The sequence below is a fragment of the Notamacropus eugenii genome, chromosome 6, assembly GCF_028372415.1.
Source record: "Notamacropus eugenii isolate mMacEug1 chromosome 6, mMacEug1.pri_v2, whole genome shotgun sequence".
In the NCBI taxonomy this organism is placed as follows: domain Eukaryota; kingdom Metazoa; phylum Chordata; class Mammalia; order Diprotodontia; family Macropodidae; genus Notamacropus; species Notamacropus eugenii.
The window spans coordinates 356,924,130-356,945,383 of record NC_092877.1 but is presented as its reverse complement, the minus strand read 5'-3'; the positions used below and the strand labels follow the sequence as shown (position 1 = coordinate 356,945,383).

General features: G+C 39.2%; 1 protein-coding gene across 1 annotated transcript in view; it reads right to left on the bottom strand.

Moving 5' to 3' along the window:
- The window catches only part of WDR49 (WD repeat domain 49), a 198,229-nt gene that overhangs the window by 52,639 nt on the left and 124,336 nt on the right, over positions 1–21,254 (bottom strand). Inside the window, exons 10-14 of the mRNA XM_072618556.1 lie at positions 19,454–19,584; positions 17,577–17,675; positions 9,837–10,010; positions 5,129–5,316; positions 1,059–1,256 (exon numbers count right to left, since the gene is read on the bottom strand). Coding sequence (XP_072474657.1) covers positions 1,059–1,256; positions 5,129–5,316; positions 9,837–10,010; positions 17,577–17,675; positions 19,454–19,584 — 790 coding nt within the window. The remainder of the gene's footprint in view (positions 1–1,058; positions 1,257–5,128; positions 5,317–9,836; positions 10,011–17,576; positions 17,676–19,453; positions 19,585–21,254) is intronic.

Here is a 21,254-nt window from a genome sequence, read left to right as displayed (position 1 = left end):
TCAGAGTTAGGAAGATCCTCTTCAGGTCTTGACACTGAAATATACTAGCTGTCTGACCCTGAGGGTGGTCTGAGTATAGGGATAATCTGCCTGTCCAAGAGTGACATTATATCATGCTCAGCACCTCATTGGAGCAAACCCATCTCTTTCTAAAGTCTGCCTTTACTTAAACTGTTAACCAATTAGAGTTGATTGCTGTTTGATGGAACACCTCTGGTCCAAAGGCAGATGAACTTTAAAAAGTAGCCATACAGTCTCTTTGATGAAATAGAGGATAAGGAGCCTTTTTGTCAGTCATATGCTGACCATGATTGATAAAACTCATTACAATTTTCCCCAAAACTATCTCTCAAAATTATTTTAATCACCACAACCTCAGTATTCCAACTAACTTCTGAGACTAGATGCTTCAGATGAGTTGCCTGCAAAGGTGGAATTTCTTTGCACCAAGGAAATCACAAGTCCAGATCAAAAAGAAAAGACAGTCAAGGAAACTGAAACTAGGAGAAAAAATGATTTGCCTAAAGTTCCCATACCTCCTAAGTGGCAGAGCTAGGTTAAGTGCCACATTCCCAAGGTCATGAGTCATTAAGTATTGAACTCAATCAATCAATAAACATTATTAAGCTCTTATTTTGCTGTGTGCCTGGCACTGTGCTAAGAACTGAAGATTAAGAAAAGTGTCCTCAAGGAACTTATATTCTAATCGAGGAGACCACTCAGAGGCATATATACATACTGGTGTGTACACACACACACACACACACACACACACACACACACAACACAAGATACATACATATCATAGCCTAAGCAGGGAAGGCATTACATTTTATGATTCCCAACGCACTCTACCACAGATTAATTTAACAGTCAGAGCAAAGTGTATTCAGGATGCAAGTGATTTCTGATACTGCATCTTCAGAAATAGAATTCAGTTCTTTCTTGACTAATGAACATTAGTCGACTGGGAGATTCAAAGGGAAATCATCCCCCTGATAGCACTAAATCCCCCACTCTCTTCTCCCCCTGTGATAATAATGGAACAATATTTCTACCTGACCAAATATTCCAATCAGAGAACCCCAGACATCACTGACAGAAACGCTGCCATCTGCAGAAGAGGCAATGATCAGCACTCGGCTGCTGTGTGCACAAGTCTCCAGAGAACTGATTTCGTCCTCATGAGGTTGAAATGATCTTATCAGAGTTGGAGGCTGGAAAACTTGGCCGTCGTTGAAATGAAGGCAATACTCCTGAATGAAATGGGAAAACACATCCAAAACCATCAGCTTTTAGAGAAATCACCGATAAAAACAGTTACATTAGAATTCAATTTAATTAAACAAATATTTGAAGGAAAAAATAGCCCCTTTCCTCAGGGAGCTTATATTCCACTGGCAAGAAGCATATAACTTGTGCGCCAGTGAGTAAGGATGCAACATATACAAAGCGATCAAAGTAATTTCAAGCAAGAATGACTGCTCATATGTAGGAGAATCAAGGAAAGCCTTGGGTTTGTTGTGACTGACACATGCTGTGTGCTTTGGAGGAAACTGGGGATTGTGGAAGGTAGAGATGAAGGAGAAAAGCCATTCTAGACATAGGGAATGAGCAAAGGCAAAGAGGAAGACTGTAGAGAGGCATGTACATGGGAGAGAGCTACCAAGCTAATTTGACTGGAATGGAGAGAGACCATGATAAGGAATGAAGTGAAATAAGGCTAGAAGGTAGCTAAAAGCTAGACTGTGGAGGAATTTAAATGCTAGGGATTTTGTATTTTAACCCAGAGACAATGAAGCATAAGGAAGTTTTTGAGTTGGGGGAGGTGTTGAAGTAATCAGTTATAACTTTTAGAAATGATATTTCTAAGCAGATAGGAGCATATCACCAAATAATTCATAAATCTTTATGACTCCCTATTGGCTAAAAAATACATTTTTCACTTTAAAAAATATGATGCAGAAATAATAAATTAATGAAAAAGAAAATTTAACGAATAAAATGGAGAGTCGAAAAAGACCATTTTGATGCACATAAAGGTTGTCAGATGTCTTGGGAAGGCTTGACAACTTTTTAGAAAGAGAAAGAAAACAGCTTAACAGTGAAAACTATTGTTTGCCTGATTTATTGGTTTTGCTGTCTTGTTCTTCTGCTTATGGCATGAAATGTAAGGCTGATTTTTGGTTATCTGAAGAATGAATTGGCCACAGCCAGGTTGGAGAGAGAAGGAGATACAGACAAAGAGAGACAGACAGAGACACTGAGAGAAATAGAGACAGAACAAAATAACAGAGACAGAAGGAAAGAGAAATACAGAAAAAGAGAGCCACACAAAGAGACAGAGACAATCAGAACAAAAAAAAAGCAGAGACAGAGAAAGAAGGAAAGGAAAAGACAGAAAGAGAGAGAGACAGAGACAGAGAGATGGAGCCAGACAGAATAGACAAGACAGAGCGAGAGGGAAAGAAGAAAGAGAGAAAGTGCAACAAAGAGACACAGAGTTGAAGCTAGATAAAGCAGTTATCACAGTTCAAATTAGGAAGAATTGGATCAGTGCTTGGGGAAAAAAGGATGAAGGGTCTGGTGGCCAACTAATGAAAAATATTAGGGGAGATGAAGATGAGCAGACAGTCTTGAAACTGTTGGAGTAATTTATTTCCAATTGCACTTGGAATTGAGGCAACAAAGAAAAATACGCTATTTCCTAACTCATCATTGTTGACTATACAACACCGGGGAAAATGTAAAGTGGAACTAAACTTCCAAGATTGGGATTGGCATCACATCACAGAACTCCCACTGCCAAAATGATTTGCACCTGATGATCGCTAAATAGCGTAGGGCAGAGTAGGAGAGAGTTATTTTGCAGCAAGGTCAAGGGGTGGCAAATGCATGTCAGAATTTTTAGAGGCATCTATTCTTACTCCCTTTACATACAGTTTTGGCCTTGCAAATGAAACATACAAGGTACTTAAAGATGGATGTGTGACAATCCTGCCAGTGTATATCAGTTATTATTTTTGTTTAATTGAAATATATTGTGTTATATAGAATACAAAGAAACCAGCTTGGTCAATTACAAAAGTATCAAAGATATTAGAGACACATACAGATAATCTAACTTTGGATCTAACAATAATTTTCAACAAAGAGAAAGGTAACATTTGCTTTTGTCAGAATTTCTTATATCAAATTTCACAGGTTCTCTTTCACCCCTGTAGATGGTCTTGGAGAGTTACTTTAGTCAAAAACAATGCTGCTTCCTCTGGCCAACCCAGCGATGAGACCCTCTGAACTTAGCAAGACTAGTCCTTCAACAACCAACTTGCAATATTTATCCAAGTCCACACTCAAAGCTTTTTGATATTGGTAGGACTTGTCTGAATGTGGGTACCACTAATAAGGCCTTCAAGAATGCAATATCATCTCTACAGCCACAATGATACTGGAGAAGAATGTCAATTCATGGCTATTGTACATAAAAAATTTTATTTTTTAAATGATGAATTAATATCTAGAAAAGGAAGTATACATCATAAAGATCCAGCTTAGCTTCTTCCAAAAAAGGTCATGGCCAAATAATCTAAGATCCCTTTTTTGGCAAGCTTTCTAAATTGGTACATTAAGGGAATGCTATCAGTAAGTTTTACCATGGCTTTTGGAAAGAATTTCACGAAGTCTTCCACCACTGTTCTTGTGGACTTGGGAAATATGTGGGCTGTATTATAATATACTTAAGTTGTTTCAAAACTTGTTAAAGGTCAAAACCCAAAAAGTAGTCATTAATGACTCATTGTCAATTCAAAAGAAGATCCCAAGTATCTGCACTGTCTATCATCGTTTATCACTGATTTAGACAAAGGCATAGATAGCAAACATAAAATTTCCAGAAGACACAAAGATGGATGTCAGGTATAGGCTTCAGAAAGATCTTGAGACCAAAATGAATTCGATGAAATTTAAGGATAAACATACAATATTATACATGGGTTCAGAAAATCAGCTTCACAAGATGGGCCAGGTGTGGTTAGAGAGAAGTTTGTATAAATAAGAAATGGGAGCAAAAATGGTCTGCAAGTCAATATGAGACAGCAGGGTGATAGGGGAGCCAAGAAAATGTGTGCAGTATTATGCTGAATTAAGAAAGAGCACTACAGAGTAAACAGATGACAATCCTTCCGTACTCTACCCTGGCTATGCTGTACTTGAATATTGTGTTCAGTCCTTGGCTTCACATTTTAGGAAGGACTTTGATCCACTGGAGACCACCCAAAGGATGAAGTGACCAGGATAAACAAGGGACTTGCACTCAGCCTTATGATGATTGATTGAAGGAAGAAGAAATGCTTAGCATTTAGAAAAGAAGTCTAAGGTGACACATGAAAGCCGTCATCAATTATTTGAAGGGCTGTCACACGGAAGAGTGCTTCTGCTTTGATCCAGACGACAGAACCAAGGGTGGTTGATGGGTGCCCATGGTCAAAAGGAAAAGCTAGACTTAATGTAAGAAAGAACTTCCTAAGAATCAGAGCTGCCCAAAAGGCTGCTAAGTGGCCAAATTGATAGTATGATAGACCTAGAACCAGGAAAATCTGAGTCCAGATCAAGACTCACATACTAGTCATATGTCCGTGGGCAAGTCACTTAACTACTCCCTGTTTCAATTTCTTTATCTCTAAAATGGGGATAGACACACCTATCCCCCAGAGTTGTTATGAGGATAAAATGAGACAATATTTAGAAAGCACTTTGCAAACCTTAAAATACTATTTAAATGCAATTATTAAAAGTAGAATGGACAACCTCTGATATGGGGTGCTACACATCAGAGTCCTTTAAGAAAACCTGGATGACCACTGTTATGATGGATTATAGTGGGGATTCTTAATCAGTTAGACTAGGTGATTTCTGGGGATCTTCCCAACTTGAAAATTGTGTGGCAAAATATATTTTTAAATTAGAAAAAAATGTTATCTGAGCTCAGTTACAGTGAATGATCTTTCTCATCTAATTAGGTTGGTCATTACTTTTCTTGTAAAGGAAACAGAAAGGGCCTGTTTCACAACATGAACAGCAAAAGACAATCAAGGCAAACGAAGAGGATGCCAGGAGAGACAGCACATACCTCTATGTTCCATATTTTCAGGCACCCATTGGAATCGCCCGTGATAAGGTGCTGATTTGTCTTGTCAATGGTCATGATAATGGGTCCGGTTCCACTGTGGGCCACAAACTGAGCCACAAGTTGCTTCTTAAAGATATTCCAGAACCTGACATAACCAGATCCTCCACAGGATACCAAGTTGGCTCCTCCTAAAATGAGTGGGAAACCCATATAAATGCTTCAGTGGGTGCTAGAAATAATATTAGTAGTTAATGACAACTTTTCAAATACTTAGAAAGATTCTGTGCCACCTAAGTGGTTGTAGGGGCAGCTGGGTGCCACAGGGTAGAGAGTTCTTGGCCTGGAGTCAGAAAGGCTCATCTTCCTGAGTTCAAATCTGGCTTCAGACACTTCCTAAGCTATATAATCCTGGGCAAGTCATTTAACCCTGTTTGCCTTAGTTTTCTCATCTGCAAAATGAGCTCAAAAAGGAATGATGAACCATTCCATTATCTTCACCCAGAAAGCCTCAAAAAAGGTCACAAAGAGTCAGACATGAAGAAACATCATCTTAAAGCGATTATATCATAGTACAAGTGGAGAAACAAGTTTGGACTCAAAGAACTTCTGTTCAAATTCTGCCTTGGATTCTACTACCTACATAACTAAGAGCAGACTACTTATGTTCCCCAGCATTTAATTTCTTCATTTGTAAAATGAAGACACTGATGAATAAAATGAAGACATATTTGATGTCTAAGGTGCCTCTACAGCTCTAAATATATGATTCTATAAGACTATAGTACTGGGGGACAGAATACCAGTAGAAATGAGGAAATATGTATTTATACACCCTCCCCTCCATACAAATTCCTCCAGCACTAGTGGGACTTTGTTCAGGCATGGGGAAATTGGGGTTAACTTTGCCCCCAGGTGGTTTAATCTAGAAACCAGCTGTGGGCCTCTTGGGCAAGAAGGATGTAAAAGTGTTTTTTAGGACTCAGCAGGGAGCTCCCAGAACCCAGGAAACCTTCTTATGGACTTCTTTTAACCTTCTTGCCAGAGGCTTTCATCTGCTTTTTTCTTCCTGAACTGTTTTTTAACTACTTCAGGAACTACTTTTACCTGAGGGTATTTTTATATCTTTTTGTTGAATGAATTGTTTATTTGAATCTTTGAGCTCAAAGTAATCCATTGTCCCAGACGTGACTGAAATATGTAGAAGACCTATCAGGTCCCAGGTCAGCTAAGATTTTAGTCCATCTCAGTCAGCAGCATTTCTCCATCAGTATAAGGATCAAAAGACTGAAATAAATTTCCGTTGGTTGGTAATGAACATAGAATCATCTAAGCAACCCATTTTCTGTTCTGTCCACATAAAAGTGAGGATTTTAAATGAGAGTTCTAGACTTTTTTACCCCCAATCAACTGCCTTTATATAATCATCTAAATATTGCAATTATACTCTCACTTTAAATAAAAACCACTTTCCTTGGAAATATCGACTTCATGTCACAGAGAAATAAATATTATTCAACATGGATTTAGGTGCAGATGCACAATTTTAAAGATATAGACTTATCTATATATCAACATGCTTCAAATTCTATTTATGAGCTTGTTTTAAACCTTTCATCCATTTTTCATGAGTGATGAACTCATACTGAAAGTCCTTATGGAACCATTTTTTTGTTTATGGGCTTAAAATACCCTTTTCATTTTCCAGCCAGAGTGTGCTTTACAGATATGCCTTGCTTAAATTATCCTTCAATGCCAACAATCCTATTATTACATGAAAAATCTGCAGATGGGTTCAAATTAGCTTCACAAATGTGCTGCCGATTCACACTCATGTCTGCTTAACGCAAAAATAATGGAGTGGAGTCACCGTGGCGGAAACATTTGGGAAATACCAACAGCATTAGAATGAATTAAAGTTGAGAAAATGGGGGGCCATTTTGGATAATAGTTCCTGCCATGAATACTAGCAAGATTTGGAAATGAGGGAGTTTTGTTTTTGTTTTTTTTTTTTTTATCACATTTGTCTCAAGATATTTCAAGAATCCAATAGCATTTACAAAATTCTACTTAGTGTGTCTACATTGACTTTTTTTTAATGTGTGGAAAATGTTATGGAAAAGCCATATGGATTTTCAGTCTTTAAAGTGGAGGGAGGGAAAGTGGATACTGAGAAAGCAAATTGCCCTCTGCTTATTCTTCCAAGGGTGGTATTCTGGTTGGCTTCCAAACGCTAAAAAGACACATACACACACAACAAATGCTATCCCTGTCCCTGAATGTGATACTCAGTGTAGAACAGAGTGTTGACAAGAGTAACTTGACTCCAAGACAGATGAATCCGCTTTCCAAGGTCATACAGGCAGTAAGTAGAAGAACTGAAATTCAAACCCAGATCCTCTGAATTCAAAATTCAGCCCTCTTACCACTGCTCCATGAATGTTTCCAAATAGTGTGTTGCTTTCCAGCATCTCTGAGTAGGTACAAGCCATATCTCCACAATGCTAATCCAATTGATAGAAAGGAGAATAAAAAATCAATCAACCAATTTTCAATTACACGGTACCCAAATGCCAGATGAACTAAATGTCATCATTTAGTGGTATTAGTGTCAAAATTAGAAACGTGAAAGATTTTGATACTCTCCTCTTTCACCCCAAGAAAGACCTTTTCTAAACTCACTAAACCTAAAATGGCCATATAGTACAATAAAAAAGCAGATTTGACATCAGATGACCTGAGTTCAAATCCTGATTTTGTCAATCCATGTGGGATGTTGGGTAAATCATTCAATGTTCAGAGACCTTGATTTCCTCTTCTGTGAAATGAAGGCATTGGACCAGATGACCTCTAAGGTCCCATCTTGTTCTAAATATGTGATACTATGACCAACAGAACACACTTGAATAAGGCACAAAGAGAAGGCAGAGGAAACCAAGGCAGAGGACACTATACCTGGCTGGGATCTGCCTGGCACAGTGAACAAATTTTGAATTTCAAGTATCCTAGGATTAAAGTTTAAATCTTAACTGGGTACCTTTCTACCTCAGTGACTTGGGCAGTCACTTAAGCTCATGACCTCATTTCCATTTCTGTGCAATGAAGAGAGATTGGCTTCCAAGTTTCAATCCAAATTAATATCTATAATCCTAAAATCCTATGAAATCGTATTTTTGGTATCATCTGGGTAAGTCTTTCAAGCACTCTGAGTCTGTTTCCTCGTCCATAAAATGGAGATATAATGTTTCTAGTATTAATCCCATAGGGTTGAGATATGTGTAATGAGATATGTCTTAAGTTCTTTTCAAATATTGAAATATTATTGAAATATCAGCTACTGTCCCTATCAACATTCACATACTAGTAATGATACCATGTAGACACAAGAGAGTTCAAATCTGTCCTCAGCTTCTTATGAGCTGCGTGACTCTGGACAAATCACTTAATCCCATTTGCCTCAGTTTCCTCATCTGTATAATGAGCTGGGGAAGAAAACATCAAACCACTTCTGTTTCTTTGCCAAAAAAAAAAAAAAGTGAGGCCACAAAGAATTGAACACGATTGTAACAAAACTCAACTACCTACCTATTCCAGATGCTGAGACGTCGTTCTTAGTCTCCTTGTCGGGACCTTCTTCCCCGCCCATTTCCCTGTGTTAAGCTCTGTCATACCTCGTCTCCACTTCTGCCTTTCTTTCCTATCTGGCTTGGCCCTTTGGAAGCAGACTTGGACCCGTTTACTGGAATTCCGTATCTTGTTTGCATCCTCCTGTTTGATCTGCCTTGCTTCCAGTCCCCTGAAGCCAATGTCAAAGGAAGCAACTCCAGTGGAAACCTGTCAGAGCAATGGCCTCCACAGCTGCTATTGCTCCTAAGCTCCTCAGCAGCCACAGTTGCTGAAGAGCCAGAAAAGAAACCTCTTGCCACCAAAGAAATTAATGTCAAATGGTTCAATGTGAGAAAGAAGATTCATTACCATCTACCCTCTTGGAGTACCCTAAGGATCACTGAGTCTCTCTACTACATCCTCTGAAGCTGAACCCTCTTGTATGTAGTGTTCCCCATAATTAAAAAAAAAAATAGAGAGGTAGTCTGGTAAGCAGCTGGATGGTATGAGAGTGCCCGGCCTTGAATCAAGTAGATTCATCTTCCTAAATTCAAATCTGACCACAGACACTTCCTAGCTATGTGACCCTGGACTGGTCACTTAACCCTGTTTGCCTCAGTTTCCTCATCTGTAAAATGACCTGAGAAGGAAATGACAAACCACTCCACTGTCTCTGTCAAGGAAACCCTAAGTAGGGTCAGAAAGAGTGGGACAACTGAAAATGACTGAAAGACAACAACAACAAAGCCTGGTACAGGAGATTGGATTTGGATTTGGAAAGACCTAGATCCCATCACAGACACTTAACAGCTCTTCACTCTGAGTACAGTAGGTAACTGAGGCAATAAGCTACAGGGAATATGCTGATCTGCATTGATGTGGGGAGTTTCCTCATCTAGATGTTTCTTAAACCAATGAAATGTCCATACTTATACCCTATCTCCAGGCACTGACCCTTCAATCCTCTGACATTCCTTAATGCACAGCCTTCCACCTGTCTAAGTTGGACCATAGCATTCATCCTCACAAGCAATCTTGCTTTATATTCCCTTTTTCTGACACCACAAGAAGTCAAAGACAGCCAGCAACATAGAAGACATTTTACCTGTCACTGTAATATTTTTTCTAGCTTCCAGGAAGGAAAGTCTCATAACTGCATGATTTCCCTCGGTGGTGTCAGTCTCAGAGGAATTAATTCCTAGAATGGTCTCCCCTGCAGAGAGAGGAAGGAAGAGCCTCCTTTCAGCCTTAGGTTGCTTTTGAAGGTCTGCATCTCTGTCTAAAAGAGAGACAAAGTGGATTGGTTTAATGTGAAGGGACATTCACTTTTGAAACTAATTTCAAACAGCTGTAAGAATACACTGGTTGCTCCTGTCTTTTCTTCCCTAAACACGAATCATTAATTTTTGAAGCTGGATGGAAGGTCAGAGGTCATGCTGAGGAGCTCATTTCTGAGCCCCCTCCACAGTATTCCCAACTAATGCAATCCATCCCAATGGCAGTTACCCTGAGTTGCTTTGTAGATGTGGATACTTTCTCCATTAATGAAGATCTGTGCCTTAGCAGACAGGCTTCCTGTGTGGCCATGGTCAAAAAATTCAGGACCAACTTGATAGGTCTCACGGAATTCATCTCAAGAGACCTAATGGCAATTGACAGAATGGGTCCATTCTTAAGGCCATTCCAATTGGTTAGACTTACCAGAATGTGTACTTAGCTGGTATAGCCTCTCAGGATAAAAGTGATCATCATGATAGCTCACATTATATGGTGTTTTTATTATTTTAAAGATGAGAAAACTAAGGTTGAGAGAGGTTAAGTGGTTTGCCTAGGGGCACAGAGTTAGTAAGCATCTGAGGCAGGATCTGAACTCAGGTCTTCCTGAACCTAGGTCCCTTGACTTCCTTCAAAACTCAGGTCAAATACCACCTTCTGAAGGAGGAAGCCTTTTCCCATTTAACACCTCCACCATCTCCACTACTAGAGCTTTCTCTTTGGAGATTCCCTCCCATATGCTCCGTCTATGTGCTGAATTTACATTGTTTTGGTATCACCTCCCCCATTAGAATGCGAGCTCCCTGGGAACAGAGCCTGTCCTCTCCAGGCCCAAGCCAGGCCATCCTTCACTCAGTGTCATATTAATCTTCCCAGAGCTCATGTCTACCCATGTCACCTCCCATTCAGTAAACTCCAGTGGCTCAGATATAAATATATCAACTAGAAAATCCTCTGTCTGGCCTTCAAAGCCTGTCCCCCTCTTACCTTGACCATCTTCCCACATTTTGCTCTCTCCCATGTATGCTGCCTATGGGTAACATTGGCCTCCTTGCTATTTCTCACACAAGACACTGCATTTCCTGACTCTAGTTATTTTCTCTGGATGACTCCCATGCCTGGAAGGCTCTCAGTCCTTGTAACACAAGGACCCCAACATACACAGGAGGGCCTGCTGTACAGGTTCTTAGATTTGCTTTTCTAAAAGGAAAGAAACTTTTGAGGGATCAGCAATCTACTTTAATCAAGCACATACATCCTTCACTTAGTTCAGGGGAAAAAGTCAGCACCCTGAACTTCAGATAAAATACAAACAGAGAAATAAAGACCAACAGACAGATCCAACTGGCTGACCATTACATACATATGTAGTTACCAGAGAGAAGTACGAACATCTGGGTTTTCAAAGCCAGGGGTTTACAAACACTTCTAGTGAGTAAACCCCAAAACAAAACCTCACCTCAAGTATACATACACTTTTCAGAGCCAGGGGACATCACAACCCTTGAGAACCAGAACCTCGTTAGAATTTAGCAAAAGGTATGAACCTTCCTACCAAACAAATTTCCTCTAATCAAGCTTCCCTTAATGGGCAGACCCACTAATGGGTGGGGGAGATCTTTAACACTCATTGACATTATACTCCTCATCTCCAACTCCTGGTTTCTATGACTTCCTTAAAGTCCCAGACAAAATCCCACCTTCTTACAAGATACTTTTTCAGATAGCCCTGCCTGGCCTCTAATATCATCTCTAATATCCACTTATTTGTCTTCTCCATTAGAGTAGGGAGGTTTGTCTGCACCTGGAAAGCAGTCATTACCTTTTGACTTTTCTTTCTATTTCCAGTACTTAACACAATGCCTGGCCCAATGTAGGTGTTTAATAAGTGCTTCTGCTAGGTGGTGCCATCATACAGAGAGTGCCTGGCCTGAAGTAAGAAAACTTTATCTTCCTGAGTTCAAAGCTGGCCTCAGACACTTCCTAGTCATGTGACCGTGGGCAAGTCACTTAACCCTGTCTGTCTCAGTTTCCTCATCTATGAAATGTGTTGGAAAAGGAATGGCAGACTACTCCAGTATTTTTGCCAAAAAAAAAAATCACCACCACCACAAACAAACCCTAAACAAATGAATGCTTATTGACTGACAGCCTGACAATTTTTGCCTTAATTTGTAATCTCAGCACTTAAAGCAGTTTCAGATCTATATTAAGTGTTGGATAATGATAACAATAATGGTAAGCACTTACTTTTTTTAAGATTTACAAAGCTCTTTAGGCAGCTAGGTGAGGACAGAGCACTGGATCTGAAGTCAGATCTGAGTTCAAATCTAGCCTCAGATATGTGACCCTGGGCAAGTCACTCAAACCTTTATTTGCCTCAGTTTCCTCATTGCTATAGGAATCAAACAAGATATTTGTAAAGCACTTAGCACAATGATTGGCACATAGTAGATACTTATTAAATCTGTATTTCCTTCCTTCCTACCCATTAGCTTATTTAGTACTTTCTCTGAGGTAAGTGTCATTATTTCTACTTTACAGATGAGAAAACTGAGTCTAGGAGAGGTTAAGTGACTACTCCAGGGTCACACACACACACTAAGTGTCTAAGGTAGGTTTTAACCTCAGGTCTTCCAGATAAGTAGTGCTTATAAACTGACTGACTCCATCTACTGAGACCCCAAGATCACTTACACCTCATGATAAATATGTACTGGGTTCTTCAAGTGCATTGAGTAGCCTGTGTTTCTCCATCCATGAAATCTACTCACTGCAGCCACCACCTCGCATGGATTTCCAGCCCACATTCATTATACCTTTTGTAGACCATTCTAAAATTCCCATGTGTTTTATGTATCCCCACCCCAGTCAAAATTCTACATCCTTACTGTGGGTTTCTCACTTGCAAATCAGCAGATACTTCATACGGTGACCCAGCCAAAAACCCCACATGCAGCTGCACCTCTATGTGTGTGCAAATTCTCCCTGCAGTCTCATGTTCAGGGTGAGGCTCCACATTTTCAGCTCATTATTCATCATCAGTAACAATCCTAAGGAATTTTTAATGAGCATGAGCCATGCTGATTTCCTGAATGCTTAAGATACTAGCAATACTGCATGTCAGTGAGTTGCTCTAGAAGGCAAATTTCTGTCTGTAAATGGGAATTAGTATTTCATTATGCTTTCTCTAGGTCACAGTGATAGAAAAAAATAGGACTATTTGTTTAAGAAAGTACAATTCAAACAGTCATTGAGCTTTAGGGATATGGCTTCCCAATGTTCAGAGCAAATCTTACAGGATTTTCTCCCTCACCTATTTTCTATGACTCTTTTTGTATGTTTAGATTCTAATCAGGCTAAAATAACCCATAGAGCAAAGCTGTATTTCCCCTATGGAATTTTCCACAAGCACCTTTGTCTACATCCTCCACAGATCTCATCTGGACTATTATAATAATCTCTTAATTCATCCTCACACATCTGATCTCTAGCTTCTCCAATCTCTCCTCCACACAGCTGGCAGGCTGATAATATTTTTATTTTAATTTTTAAAAGTTGTACAATTATTTTCTTATTTTGAGTTCCACATTCTTTTCTTCTCTCCATCCCCCCCTTTCCTTGAGAAGGTAATCAATATGATGCCCATTATACATGTGAAGTCACGCAAAACATATTTCTATATCAGTCATGTCATAAAAACAAATAGACAAGAAAAATAAAGTCAAAGAAAATCTGCTTCAATTTGTGCTCAGAATTCAGTTCTCTCTCTGGAGGTGGATGGCATTTTTCATCATGAGTTGTTTGGAAATGCCTTGGATCATTGTACTGATCAGATTTGATTATAGTATATGCTGATATTCTGTATGTAATTTTTAAAATTACTGAAACAAATACGAAATGAAAAAATAAGAAACCATTATAAACTTAAATATTGAAACTTTAATACATGATGATAAAAGAAAAAAGCATGTCATGTGCATAGCAGAACATGAGAGGATTCAAAATATAAAGCAATAAATTTCCATTTCAAGAAAGATTATACAATAAGTCCTATGAGTTGTGTTGAGAGCTGTCAGTCTTTTCTTTCCTTCCTTGTTAGTTTTATTTTGTCCTCTGCTGTGAGCTTTTTACTCTGTTCTTTTTTCTCCCCTCCTTCCCACCCCACCCCTAGAAAGCTACAATTCAGTGAGGATATATTTATATATAGATATATGGATACACATATACTTACATAACTCATACATACATACATACATACGCTCTCTCCCTAACATATTCTACTTTTGATCTTTGTTTTTGTGTTTGTGCACATCTTTTATTTTCTATCCCTCCTAACTTCTCTACTTTACTTCTACCCTCTTTCTTACCCTACTATTACTTAACCTAGCCCTACTCCAAGGATCCCTTCCTTACCTTCTCATTCCCTTAAATCTAAACACCTAATCCCTCACCTTCCACTCTAGAGATCCCTCCCTTATCCTCTCCCCCCATCCCTTTAGCATTTTATTCATATTATTAGTCTTAAAGCACAGAACTCATCATATTTGTCCTCTACTCCAGAAGTTTTAGCATCCCTCTTTTGCTTTCCATATAAAATGTAAATTGAAACCCCCTTACAATCTGGTTCAAGCCTGTGTTTCCAGGCTGATTATTTGTCCCTTTCCATAATGAACTCTGTGCTCAAACCAAACTGGAACCCAAATACGACTCTCCATCTCTCACCTCCATGACTTTGAACAGGCTTTCCTCCATGACTAGAATGCCTTCCCTCCTCATCTTCTCTTTGAAGTTCTAGCTCCCTTCAAGAATCAATTCAAGTGCTGCCTTGATCAAGACAAAGGAGCTTTCCTGACCATTATTAATAGTTTACCCAGTCATGGCTTATGTGTTTGGTACCTGTCCTGTGCTCATTTGTCTTTGGGAATAGCACATCTTTCAAACAGATCACAAGCTCCTGCTTCACTTGTGATTTAATGCTTGTTGACTGAGGGGCAGTTGATAGAGCAGATAAGTTCATGTTTTCCAGTGTTGTTCAGGTATCTGTAGACAGGAGTAGGAAGAAGGAATGATGACTCTCCATTCCCACAGTCCTGCCACCTTGTATCTGTTACCAGAAGACCAGAGCACTTTGACATAAATGTTCATCTAAGATATTTATACAAATGTTGGTATTTATAGTTCTGGACAATCTTTCTCTAGTCTAATTTTCCAGAAATGTCACCTTACCCCCCCGTCTTGAGAAGCAGTATAGGAATGTGGACAGAGAACAGGTGTTGGGCTCAGGAAGACCAGAGCAGGCTATACCAAAATCTTGTCTCTGACATATAAGGGCAGGGTAACTTCCCAGTGTCCCAAGAATATCTCTAAGAGAATGAGCTTCAGATCAGTTGCTAATCTGTATTTTTGAGGGCATTTCATTCCAAAATGTTGCCTATACTAAAGAAATCACAATTCTGGCCAAAAAGCAAACAAACACACACACAAATACCCCCACCCCTTCACAAACTCTGAATGACAGATAAACTGGCCTCCTTGCTATTTTCTCAACAACACAGTTCATCTCTGGCCTCTGGGCCTTTGTGTAAGCTGTGCCCTATGCCAAAAATGCATTCCATTTTCACCTGTACCTCTTAAACTCCTCAGTTTTCTTGAAGAGTCATCTCAGGACCAGCTTCCTCCAGGAAACTCTTCCTTATGTCCTCAGTTAACAGGGCTTTCTCCTTCCCTGAAATATTTGGTACATATATCTTTCTATATAAATCTTTTCATCAAAACAAAAATATAAGTTGATGAGAGCAGGCACCATTATTTTTTCTTTTGAATTTGTATCCTCAGCACCCAGCATAATCCTGGTACAGAACCAAAGACAAAGAGAGAAAGAGACAGAGAGAGACAGAGAGAGAGAGACATAGAGAGAAGGGAAGCATCCAAGATTTGAATCCTGTTTCCTATTCATTACTTGTGTGACCTCAGAAACTTCATATTATTTCTCTGGGACTCAGTTTCCTCTTCTGTCGAATTAAGAGACTGAACTAGATGACCCATAAGATGCCTTCCAACTCCAAATACCTGCTCCTATGACCATCATGCAAAGGAGAAGATTATGGCTCAGCAAAGGCTTATCAATTCTTTTTTGTCATTAATGCAAGTCTCTTGGACACACTGGCCCTTCATGAGGTATAAGAACTCAGGCAGTTACATTCAAATCCCAGGTGGGTTGGAAGTAGTAGTAGATAACAGAGAGGACCCTGGATTTGGACCCAGGAAAATCTTAGTTCAAACTTCATCTCAGATACTTATTATCTGTGAGGCTATGGGCAAGTCTACGCCTCAATTACCGCATCTATTAAATTAGGGGGTTGGACTCAAGAGCCTCCAAGGCCCCTCTCAGCACTAAATCTATGATCCAAGGAGTACAGGTCATTTTCATTCCTTCTCCCCAACCCCTTTCCCTATCCTCTGGTAAAAGCCATGAAAATAACACTCTCCATGATTTTTCTAAGTAACTCAAGACTTTCCTAGAATTCATGGCTTCATAGCTCTTGAGCTAGAAGGGACCTCAGAGATAATCTAGTCCGACCCCAACTGAACTTTACAAAGTTTACAAATGAGGAAACCTAAGACCAGAGAACTCAAATGACTCGCCCAAAAGGGCATGAAGCAGATTAGCAGCATTTACAATTGAGGTTCTCTGCCTCCAAATCCAGTGCTTCTCCATGATGTCATGATAAGAACTTGACCTTTCTATTGATTATTCCAATGAAGCGGATTGGCCAAGTCTTTGGAGATGGGAAATCCCATGACTTTGCAGTGACAGCTCAGAAAGTCCTAAGTTTCTGACTCATCTCAATACATGATTTCCTAAGGAGATCAGAAGAAATAATATTCAATGATCCTTTTCAGGGCCACATGGAGATGACTCAAAAAGGTATCATTGAGATATATTGAGACATTGGCTTTTAAAAAGTACACATTCATTATCCAAAAAAATATTAGACAGCAGAAAAACTTGTCTGAAACTAATTCAAAATGGGAAAGGTAATTTTGTCAAGCCATTTAGCTCTATCAAAAAGATGTATCTTAAGCTCCATTAAACTATCATAAAACCTGACTTAATCCAACCCTTCTAATACAGAAAAAAAATAAGAATCAACCTCCAAGTGACATACATAATATCTAGCAGAAACCAGAGCAGATGATCAAGAAAAGTTCTCATTTTCACACAAAGGCTTCAATGATTGCCTCAAGCCTCCATCCGAAGCAATTTGGGGGAAGTTTATTGGCTAAAGGAATTCTAATGAAAGCAAAAAAGAAAAAAAGGAGTGTCCTCTGAAAACAATGACGTGGCAAAAGACAAAACAGAAGCCTGACTTGGAGAATTAGCTGGCCCAGAGAAATCTCCAGATCATCTTTTAGTCACTTTGACAAGACAAAACTGTAAACAACCCCTTGCAATGAAGGTCGATAATGTATAATTTAGCATTGATCAGGCTGCACAAAGTCTATGCAGAGCTCAAGAAAACTCACTGAGGTTTGACTACGACTCAAGCTGCAAAATGGTACTCACCCCGTTGTGAATGGAGACTTTGTTGGTAATATGGGTGCAGGATATGGTGAGCATTTTCTGTACTGCTATTCCATATGAGAATTTCCCCGTCATAACTCCCTATGGGAGGCAGGATAAAGAGCACAGATCATCAGAAAATTAGATTAGCTAGAAAATTTCAATGGATAGGTAAACATGAGTAGCAGTATTCTATCAGTAATGGAATATGACCTTCTCTTTTGGGGAAGGGGGAAGAAACATTGGGAGTCTCCAGGGTCAAAATGAATACGATTGAATCCTCTCTCTCCACTTCTCTCTTTTTGTTGCTTTGTTTCCTCATTCTTTTTCCTTCTCTTATTTCATCCCTTCCTTTCTTTGTTACTGGCATGCCTCCTTTATTGTCCTCACCTTTACACACACACCCTCATATACACATATATTCACACATATGTAAGTATATAAATATATATAAGTTTCTTTCCCAATACTGCTAAAAGGACTACAATATTAATCCATATGGTAAGACTGATTCAGATTCACCAGGCCTAAAAAGAATGATGACATCTCATTTAAAAGTGAAATTCATGCCCTGAACCATCTGACCTTTATTGGATCTTGTACATAAGTAGAACGTGGAAGTTTGATTTGTGTCTACCCTATTCCAATGTCTCCAAAGACAATCTCACCTACTTAATAGCAAGCAAGTCCTTAGAATCAGAATCTGCGTTGCCTCTGTAACCCCAGTCAGGTCCATTTTAACTGTCTGGGCCCCCAAACAACTCTTAAAGGTAGTAAGGGACAGATGAGAGAAATTGTCCCAACTAGGGAGCAGAAAGTTCTCCACGTGGAAGAGATCAGAAGTTCAGACTAAGTATCTCTAGTCACATTGTAGAGTTGGTCCTTTAACACCTACCACACCCAAAAGGCAACTAATTTCTTGTAGAATAAACTTGTATCTTGGCCTTCAGTTTCTGGAGAAACTTCTATTCTACCTTAAAGATCTATTTCTTTTCTGGTGCTAATTCAATCTGCCCATCTCCCAAGACTTTGAGAGTTTGGGACAGTTATATCCTGCCTTATTTTATCGCTGGCCTGTTCTTTACCTTCATTTTTTAGGGTTTGTTTCTTATATTCAGTCTACTGAAATATTGGATCATTGGAAATTTTATGGGAATTTGTCCTCACAACTTACATTTCTTTGGCAAAAAATGATGTAACATTTGGAGTGTGTATTTCATCTTAAAGCAAGCCCATGTACCTTTTGAAAAGCTCCAATTTACTCACATGTTGTAAGACAAAAGCTACAGCCAGAATCGCCCAAGTGTAGTCTGGCCTAGACTTTATTATATAATGACAATACTCTGAGTACTGGCCTCTAAATCAGGAAATGACAACTTTGGTAAAAATGACTAGCCAAGGAGCCTTTATACTGTCACATGGTAGGATGGAGAGAATACTGTCTCTAGATTCAAAGGACCTGAGTTTATATCCTTTCTCTGAAACTTAATAACTGTGTGATCTTGGCCACCATTTTCTCATTTGTAAAATTTAAGAGTTGGACTAGACTGATTTCAAAGTCCCTTTTGGGTCTCTAGCTATGGACCTGTGGTGATGTCACTTTGCTTCTTGAGCCCTTGGTTTCCTCATCTGTAAGATATGGGACTAGATGACCTCTAAAGTCCTTTCAGGGTCTATAATTATAATTTATGATCCTATTGAGAAGAAGAAGAAGAAAGTAGGAGGAAGCAAGAGAGGGAAGGTCAAGAAATAGCAAGAACATAAAATATGTTCTTTTTTCCATAGAAGAGATATTCGTTTTGCAATGAATATATTCTGATTTTTTTTGAAAGAAAGAATTTAAACTTTCAGCATGGGTTGGCAAATTAATGTTCCATGACCTGTAACTAGAGTCTGTGGAGGTAAAAACGCAGCACATAATATGTCCTCTCGATGCTGTACCCCTCCTTTCCATTCTTCAGGCTGAACCAAAAAGGGAGTGAAGTCGCGAAGTCTGAAGACAGTAATTGCCCTAGGGAAAGAGATTAAGCATTTATCCACATCCAACAGTGACAGTCGAGGTAGAAGGGACAGCTCATCACCTGTGGGGTGTAATTCAAGGGCTGACAAAAAACTGTCAGAGGACAAATTTAATTTACCAAATATTTATTTCACTACATACCACTTGGTGGGATCACCTTGCTAAATACTGAGAGTGGTACAAGTATTCGGTGAGAAGCTGTCTCCAACTCATAATTTTGTTTGAATTGAGGACACACTGAGCAGGCTGGGGAGTCTATGGACTCTCTTTCTGAATTGTATTTTTAAATGATTGAAGAAAATTCTGCTTCATGGATTAGGAAATAAAAAATCTAATTTTTTGCATCTAATTTCACAGACACCAGGAATCTCAGCTTAAGAATCTTTCATCTAGTAGTCATGTTAGAGAGGGACAAACAATTCTAATATGAAGTAGAGGCATTATAGGGGAGGAAAACAAACAATGTTGTGAAAACTAAAGGAGAAAGAAGATTTTTAAAGACAAGGAAGATCAAGAAAAATCTCTTGCAGGTAGCATTTGAGTTGGACATTGAGGAATGGGTAGGAATTGAACAGGTAATAAGTAGCAATGGTGACAGAGACAGTCCAGACATAAGGAAGAATGCAAGCAAAGAAACAGGGGTAGGAAAACAAGATATGTTTGAAGAGAATTCAATTATGGCATGGTATAGAGTGCATGGATGGAGTAATAAGAAAAGCCTAAATGAAATAGAATGATACCAAACTGTGGAAAACAGGTAGGTAAAGGGTGTGAATTTTACCTGGTAGGCAATAGGGAGCCACTAAAGACTTTAGGGCAAAGGAATCTCATATCTGAAACGATGAAATTTCCAATGGACATAACTTAAGTAGTCACTAAAACTTATGAGAATTGGCAATTTCAAAATTTTGTCCTGTGACAAAATTGGTTTGTGAGTCCCTCTGAATCTAGCAAGTCTGGTCTTTGGATGACATCATCAACCTGTATTAGGAACCTTTCCCTCTTGGTAGGATGGTTCAGACCTTATGTTGTGCTGGCATAGCCTTCAAGATCCCCAGGTCACCTTCTTTCCACAGTGAGACATCTGAACAGAACTTTAGTGGAGAAAAGCATGGAAGTATCCTCTCAAAATTAACTGGGATGGGGTTGGAAGAGGTGTTTCTGGAGTTGTGAAAATAAAAAATTACTTATCAATAATACCTGAATACCTTAGCATGAATTAATCGATCAAATTGGCAACAAGTCAGAAAACAGGACCCTGAGGAAATATTGCATAAGACATATGTGCTTTGATTGGGCTCACCAACAGGGTGAGTGGGGAAGAGAATCTTAGGTTCATAAGGGACTTCTGAGTGTTGGGACAGATGGGAGTGGGACTCTACATTGGGGGACAGGGAATCATCCTTCCTTCTAAATGTCCCTTTTGCTTTCTAGGATTCCACCCTTGTACCAGTCACCCAGGCTTACAAACTAGATGTCATCCTAATCTATCTCAGCCTCCATATCCCATCTACTGCCAAAATCTGTGAATTTTACCCTCAGAACATCTCTCAAATATTTCCCTGTCTATCCATCTGACTCCTACAGACCCTCATCACCTCACTCCTAGATTATTATAACTACCTGCTGCTTGGTCCCCCTGACTCATCTTTCCCACTCCA